Source organism: Phocoena sinus, chromosome 4, assembly GCF_008692025.1.
Source record: "Phocoena sinus isolate mPhoSin1 chromosome 4, mPhoSin1.pri, whole genome shotgun sequence".
Classification (NCBI taxonomy): Eukaryota; Metazoa; Chordata; class Mammalia; order Artiodactyla; family Phocoenidae; genus Phocoena; species Phocoena sinus.
The window spans coordinates 73,767,756-73,776,254 of NC_045766.1; the positions used below are offsets into that span (position 1 = coordinate 73,767,756).

The window sequence follows — 8,499 nt, forward strand, 5'->3', positions numbered from 1 at the left end:
GCTGGGAAAACTGGACAGCTACATGTAAAAGAATGAAATTAGAACACTCCCTAACACCATACACAAAAATAAACTCAAAACGGATTAAAGACCTAAATGTAAGACCAGACACTATAAAACTCTTAGAGGAAAACATAGGCAGAACACTCTATGACATAAATCACAGCAAGATCCTTTTTGACCCAGCTCCTAGAGTAAGGGAAATTAAAACAAAAATAAACAAATGGGACCTAATGAAACTTAAAAGCTTTTGCACAGCAACAAAAACCATAAACAAGACAAAAAGACAACCCTACAAATAGGAGAAAATATTTTCAAATGAAGCAACTGACAAAGGATTAATCTCCAAAATATACAAGCAGCTCATGCAGCTCAATAGCAAAAAAACAAACAACCCAATCCAAAAATGGGCAGAAGACCTAAATAGACATTTCTCCAAAGAAGATATACAGATGGTCAACAAATGCATGAAAAGATGCTCAACATCACTAATCATTAGAGAAATGCAAATCAAAACCATAGTGAGGTATCAGCTCACACCGGTCAGAATGGCCATCATCAAAAAATCTACAAACAACAAATGCTGGAGAGGGTGTGGAGAAAAGAGAGCCGTCCTGCACTGTTGTTGGGAATGTGGATTGATACAGCCACTCTGGAGAACAGTATGGAGGTTCCTTAAAAAACTAAAAATAGAACTACCATATGACCCAGCAATCCCACTACTGGGCATATACCCTGAGAAAACCATAATTCAAAAAGATACATGTAGGACAATGTTCATTGCAGGTCTATTTACAATAGCCAGGACATGGAAGCAACCTAAGTGTCCATCGACAGATGAATGGATAAAGAAGATGTGGCACATACATACAATGGAATATTTATTACTCTGCCCTAAAAAGGAACGAAATTGAGTTATTTGTAGTGAGGTGGATGGGCCTAGAATCTGTCATACAGAGTGAAGTAAGTCAGAAAGAGAAAAAAATACCATATGCTAACACATATATATGGAATTTTGAAAAGCGGTACTGATGAACTTAGTGGCAGGGCAGGAATAAAGACGCAGATGTAGAGAACAGACTTGAGGGCACAGGGTGGGGGGGGGACGGGGAAGCTGGGATGAAGTGAGAGAGTAGCATTGACGTATATACTACCAAATGTAGAATGGATGGGTAGTGGGAAACTGCTGCATAGCACAGGGAGATCAGCTCGGTGCTTTGTGACCACCTAGAGGGGTGGGGTAGGGAGGGTGGGAGGGAGGCGCAAGATCGAGGGGATAATGGGATATATGTATATGCATAGCCGATTCACTTTGTTATAAAGCAGAAACTAACACACCATTGTAAAGCATTTATAGTCCAATCAAGATGTGAAAAAAAAAAAAGAAGCTATTGAAGGATGTGGTTCACCAAAGCAGGAGCATTGATGAAAAATCAGGACAACATGGGATACAGAAAAAGAAGATCCAGCATAGAAGGGAGATGACAGGTACACCCAGGATAAGGTCAGAAGGAGTCCTGGGAAGGCAGTATCCAAAGGTGAGCTAGAGATGGGGAGCTCCAGGAGGCAGAACACCTGAGAAAAGTTGGAATTGTAGGCTTCTGTATAGATTTGACAAGTGTGGAATGTTGTATTTGGAGGCTATTGGAGTGGGATGTTTTAGCCGTAGCTAGAAAGAAAAATAAGCAATAAAAACAAGTATTTTATAATATTCAGGAGAAAAAGAAATGTTTTGTAAGAAGAGAATCATAATCAATATACTACCTGGCTCTGAAGTTAAAATATTTACATGATTATAATAATGGAAATAGGACACTCAGCTTATCCAAACATGGTGCTAACAACTATAGCAGTTGTTTGGGAGGTCAGGTTAAGAGAGCAGATACTCATCTAGTATGTCTTGATAAATCAAGACATAGTACCAGAAGCATTGTTAAGAAATAGAAAGATAAATGTCCAAAGAAATGGCAAAAAGAATTGAAGGGACTGAGGAATGGGGAATAGGTGGAAATGAGGCAAGGGGCAGCTATTTTATACGATAAATCTTCTAACATTTTATTATGGAAATTCTCAAACATATTCAAAAGTGTAGAGAAAAATACAATGAATCTCCATGTACCCCTCATCCAGCCCTAACAATTACTGACGTGGCCAATCACATTTCATCCATACTCTCACTCACTATCCCATCTTATTTTATACCATAAACCTTTAAGTACTATTTACTTTTTTAAAAATTTATTTTATTGAAATATAGTTTACAATGTTGTATTAATTTGTACTGTACAGCAAAGTGATTCAGTTAAATATACATTCTTTTTCATATTCTTTTCCATTATGGTTTATCACAGGAAATTGAATATAAGTATATACTATTTAATTTTTAATTGTTAATTAAATACCTGCAGATGATAGGAATAATATTTGTGAAAAGATATCACTATACACCAAACTGCTTTGCAACCAAAAGAAAAATAACAGTAATCACTACCTCAGACAACACGGCCCAATAGGAACTTTATCAAAGTTGGTACATGTACTACAGATATACAATGGAATACTACTCAGCTATAAAATAGAACAAAATAATGCCATTTGCAGCAACACGGATGCAACTGGAGATTATCATACTAAGTGAAGTAAGTCAGAAAGAGAAAGACAAATACCATATGATATCACTTTTATGTGGAGTCTAAAATATGGCACAAATGAATCTACCTACAAAACAGAAACAGGCTTACAGACACACAGATCAGACTTGTGGTTGCCAAGGGGGAGGGGAGGATGGAGAAGGATGGACTGGGAGTTTGGGGTTGGTAGGTGCAAACTATTACATTTAGAATGGATAAACAAGGTCCTACTGTATAGCACAGGGAACTATATCCAGTCTCCTGGGATAAGCCGTAATGGGAAAGAATATTAGAAAAAAGAATGTATGTGTATAACTGAGCCACTTTGCTGTACAGCAGAGATTGGCATAGCATAGCAAATCAACTATACACCAATTTTTTTTTAAAGTTGGTACATGTACTAGACAGCACAATACACTGGGAATGAATATGGACATGGGTAATGAAATTGACAAAAGCACACAGCTTCCCTCCAAATGTGGCTCGCAAAAGAATTTTAACTAAAAGTCAGAAGATGAAAACAAATAAGTATCAGGAATTAGGCTATCAGCAAAATATGGCTACAGCATACTGAAATGAAAGGGCAGTGTCCACATCTGCCCCTCCCCACTTATTAATAGATAATGTCTTAAAGTGATGGTTTCCAGTAACCACAGTGAGGAATACTGCATGGAGTGTAAATGCTGTGCTCCTTTATGTGACAAGATGAAGAAAGGAGAAATAGTGTGAGGCAGTAGCTAATTCAGAATATGTGTAATAAATATGTAAAAATAATTCCTTCTTCCTCCTAATATATAATAAGCAGAGAAAAAGGCAGAGAATACACAATAAGCACATAAAGGCAAAAAAAAAAGCCAAATTCTGTTTCCCCATCCCCACCCAGGGAAGTAAAAGAGGTCAAATCAAAGACTGTATTAAAATCAAGGATCCCATAGTATTATAAATGTAAATGTTAAAGGACATATCAAAGTTTCTTGTAGATTGTGAAATTCATATTTGACATTTCAAGAGAATGTTAAAATGTTTTTTAAAGTTAATATATGGAGATGGTTAAAAATTTTTTTAGAATGGTGCTAAAGGCCTATACATGAAAAGTTGGGTCGTTCTCTCTCATTTCCCATCCCTCAGTCTCCCTGTTCCTCTCCACAGAGGTAACCACTCTTGTTGGGTTCCTGTGTCTCCTTCCAGAAATTGTCACACGCATGTGCATACACCCCTGCACACACACAAAGGGGAGCATACCACGCACACTTACTATAGCTCGAAGAGGGCTCCGTGTCAATACATATACCTCTATCTCTTTTTGGCCATGTGGTATTCCATATAGACCATAATTCATTAGCCTCACATTGGTGGAAATGAGAGTGGGTTCCAGTCTGGGACCATTATAAATGATGCAATGAATTTCCTCATCTTTATGCTCATGTAAGAGTACGTCTGTAAGATAAACTTGGTGGGAATTTTTCAAAATAAAGTTTTATATCCTACATAAAATGGTACATAGTGTATTTCCAATGACGAGTGAACTTCACGTTCTAATTCCAGTTTGAGCATGTGCTTCACAAGGAAAAGTCAGCTCTTGGTTATCTATGAAAGGGTTGCCCTGTGAGGATTTTCATATAGCGGCTCTGGCTGAGCCTCCTGCTGCAGCACTGGTCAAAAAGGGACTGAGGCCGAGGCAGAGGAGATGCTGGCGAGGTGGCAGCACGATCCCCTCCGGTTCCTGCAGCGTCGCAGTCAGGAGCGGAAGCAGCAGCTTGATGATTTGCTTTCTGAGAGTCGACTGAAAGGAGCTCTAGAAGCCAGTAAAAGGCGAGATGTTTACCAAAGATGTATCCAATTAAAACAGGCAATAGATGAAAATAAAAATGCTCTTCAAAAATTAAGCAAAACTTATATTCTCTCACAGGCTGATGAACCTGCCCCTGTTGGGAGTTACAATCAGACGAAAGAGGAGGAACACAATCTTTTGGATAAGCTTACCCACCAACTGCAGGAACTTGCTGTGTCCAGAAGTAGAGAAAATGTCGCTGAAACTGGGGCGCTTACTGAAGGAGAGGACGATGACAATTCTGCTGAAGAAGATGAAGAAGAAGAAGATGAAGAGGCCACAAGTGGAGAATACGTTGGAGATTTTATGGCTCAGCAAGTCGGAGACATTACATTTAAGAAAGGGGAAATTCGCCTTATAATTGAAAAAAACCCTGATGGTTGGTGGATGGCTAGAATGCCAAAGGAAACAAAGGTCTTAGTCCCAGAACAGACTTGGAGCCCTATAATAAAGAAGAAGGCCAGGAGTCTAGTGAAGAAGGGAGTGAAGAAGATGCAGAGGTAGAAATGGCAGAAGGAGCAGAAGTTAAACAAAGAACCGATTCTCATTGGCGTGCAGTCCGAAAAGCCATCTCAGAGCAGATTAACACCGTCGACGTATTGACCACGATGGGAGCTATTCCTGCCGGGTTCAGGCCTTCCACCCCCTTCCAGCTTCTAGAGCAAGGGGATCAATTTCGAGCAAGTTACTTCTTACAACCAGAGCTCACTACTTCACAACTGGCCTTCAGAGATCTAATGTGGGATGCTAAAACGGGTTTCCTTGATTCTGACCCTCTGGAGCTGTAAGATGATTCCTCTCCCAGGAGTGAGCATCCAGGTTCTGAGCAGACACGTGCGCTTCTGTCTGTTTGACGGCAATAAGGTTCTAAGCAACACTCATACAGTCAGGGCCACGTGGCAACCTAAGAAACCCAAAACATGGACCTTTTCTCCCAGGTTACTGGCATCTTGCCCTGCTTGCTTGATGGTGACTGTTTCATCAGGTCCAATTCTTCTTCTCCAGATCTTGGAATATTATTTGAACTTGGAATTTCTTATATTCACAATTCAACTGGTGAAAGAGGAGAATTAAGTTGTGGCTGGGTGTTTCTTAAACTTTTTCATGCCAGTGGAATTCCTATTCCAGCAAAACCTTATGAACTCTTCTTGAATGGAGGCACCCCTTATGAAAAAGGTGTTGAAGTGGACCCTTCAGTATCCAGAAGGGCACATGGTAGTGTTTTCCATCAGATGATGACGGTGAGAAGGCAGCCTCAACTTCTAGTAAAACTGAGATCTTTGAACAGAGGATCAAGGAACATGCTAAGTCTACTGCCGGGAACATTAATTGGAAGTATGTGCTCCGTTCATTTGTTGGTATTTTATTGCCAGATTCTTGGAGATGTGCTCCTGAAAGACAGGATGGGCATGCACAGTGCTGATTTAATTAGTAATCCAGTGCTGGCCACCTTCCCCAAGCTCTTGGAGCAGCCCGACATAATGGATGCACTCGGGAGTTCCTGGGCTGAGAAAGAGAGTACATTAAAAAGATCGGAGAAGAGAGACAAGGAGCTACTGAAGGCCGTGTTCCTCCTGGTTTACCACGCCGCGCGCTCCCCCTCCTCCACTCCGCGCTCCTGCCCGCGTTCTGGTGGGCAGAGGAGGAGACCGAGGCTGCCCAATGGAAGGTCATCGCCGACTTGCTCAAGCAAAACCAAGAAAACGAGGGCGCCCTCCAGGCTCTGCTGTCACCAGCGGGGCTCCATGAACCTTTCGGCATTTCAGAGCAGACCTATGACTTCTTGGGTGAAATAAGAAAGAATGCAGCCTGACAGCGGTGCCCCTTGACCTTCCACTTCCTGCTGAATCTGATAGACCCTCCATGACAACCTGCATCGCGTGAGAAAATCAGAAGAAACTGTCCCATCACAACTTAGGCTTTATTCTTTTTTGTTCAGGCCACATTCTATAAGAAATATTTATCTGATAATTTGAATATGTGTTAATACAATGAAGTAAATTTTTATAAGGAATACTGTTATATCTAAATTTAAAGAGAATTTTTTTTCACAAACCAGCTAACAAATTTTTGTTTTGTTTTTCTTTTTCTTTTTTATGAGTATAGTTGATTTACCATATTATGAAAGTTTCAGGTGTACAATATAGTGATTAACAAGTTTTAAAGATTATACTCCATTTAAAGTCATTAATACTGGCTATATTCCCTGTGCTGTACAATATATCCTTGTAGCTTATTTATTTTATACTTAATAGTTGTGCCTCTTAATCCCCTACCCCTATCTTGCCTCTCCCCACTGGTAACCACTAGTTTGTTGTTCTCTATATCTGTGAGTCTGTTTCTTTTTTTTTATTGAAGTATAGTTGATTTACGATGTTGTGTTAATTTCTTCTGTATAGCAAAGTGACTCAGTTATACATATATATATATATATATATATATATATATATATATATATATACACTTTTTTTTTTTTTTTTTGCAGTACACGGGCCTCTCTCTGTTGTGGCCTTTCCCGTTGCGGAGCACAGGCCCCGGACGTGCAGGCTAAGTGGCCATGGCTCACGGGCCCAGCCACTCCGCGGCATGTGGGATCTTCCCGGACTGGGGCACGAACCCGTGTCCCCTGAATCGGCAGGCGGACTCTCAACCACTGCGCCACCAGGGAAGCCCAATATATACACTCTTTTTTATATTCTTTTCCATTATGGCTTATCTTAGGATATTGGATATAGTTCCCTCTGCTATGCAGTAGGACCTTGTTGTCTGTCCATTCTGTATGTAATGCCAAGTAACAAATTTAAGTTAACTGTATCTATAGATTTGTATGAAAGCAAGATTTTATCAAAAGCTAAATTTATGACTATTTAAGAAAGTGAAAATGTAATCCACAGAATAGGAGAAGATATTTGCAAATGATATATTTGATAAGAGTCTAGGACCCAGAATATATTAAATATATGATTTTGCTAATAAACTTTGTGTTGTGAAATGTAGGGGAAATCAGAAAAAAATAAAAATAAAAAGGGACTGAGAGTGGGAAGCAGAGTGTGTAACCCAGGGAGCGGCTGATGCAGGAATGGAGGTGTATCCTAGCACATCCATGTCTAATTAGATTCCCATGCTGGTTTTAAAATAATTTGGCAATGACCTACTATTTAGAACTGCCTACATTTTACTCATCCCCACCCCCCACCTCTGCCCACAAGGTGAGCATAGCCATATTTTGCTTGTTCAAAGGGAAAAGCTATCAAAAGTACAGAAAGGTAGCCAGCAGCACATCGAGGCTACAAAATGACAGATTCTTGTCAGATATCTGAGGCCGGAAACTCAGGGCCATCCCCAGGCCAAGGGGCAGCATGGGAGCCCACTGAAAATTGCTGTGGGCCAGTGTGGAGGTTAGGACCTTTCGGTGCCTGTCCTGGCTGCCCTGCCCTTTCTTTCCCTACTCCTGAGCTGCCAGTTTGGTGGGGGGCAGGGCGGAGAGAGAGAGTGATTTAAGAGTTTCTCCAAAGAACAGAATTATTGTGAGAACAAATTAATACTGTACAATCAACCACCTGATGCTCAGAGAGGCCAAATGAAGGGTAGATTCCCTCTGGAGGCATCAAGCGGATAATGCTTCCCAGAACTGCTAAATTTCAAGAGAATGGTGGAGAGGTGTATTTTCTGGTTAAAAGTGGGGATAAGAGCCAAGGCATTCATTCCCTTGAAATCAATTCCTGATCTTTCCTACTGACTATAATAAATGTCAGTAGAAGTGAATGAATTTTCAGTGGTGAAATTTATGACTTGTTAATTAACATAATGGACTTTCGTTGATCTCATTAGTGGGAGTCAAAATTTGAAAGAAAGAAAAGTTAAGATTCTTGGGATTCTGATTCATGGAGTTTTGGGTGGGGCCTGGAAGAAAATGTGCATTTTCTAAAAATGTCCCAGGTGATTCCGATGAGCAACCGAGTTGAAAACACCTCATTCTAAGGATAGAGGCAAATGGAAATGGTAACCATTTACCATTTAGTTATAAACGACACATTC

At 40.2% G+C, this 8,499-nt stretch overlaps 1 protein-coding gene across 1 annotated transcript; it reads left to right on the plus strand.

The window, feature by feature from the left end:
* The first annotated feature begins 4,317 nt into the window (after positions 1-4,317).
* Positions 4,318-6,514, plus strand: LOC116753265 (nephrocystin-1-like). The gene is given in 5 exon segments (XM_032630843.1): positions 4,318-4,855; positions 4,858-5,209; positions 5,211-5,395; positions 5,398-6,048; positions 6,051-6,514. Coding segments are annotated over 5 exon segments (1,950 nt in total). The 3' UTR covers positions 6,275-6,514.
* The last annotated feature ends 1,985 nt before the right edge of the window (positions 6,515-8,499 follow it).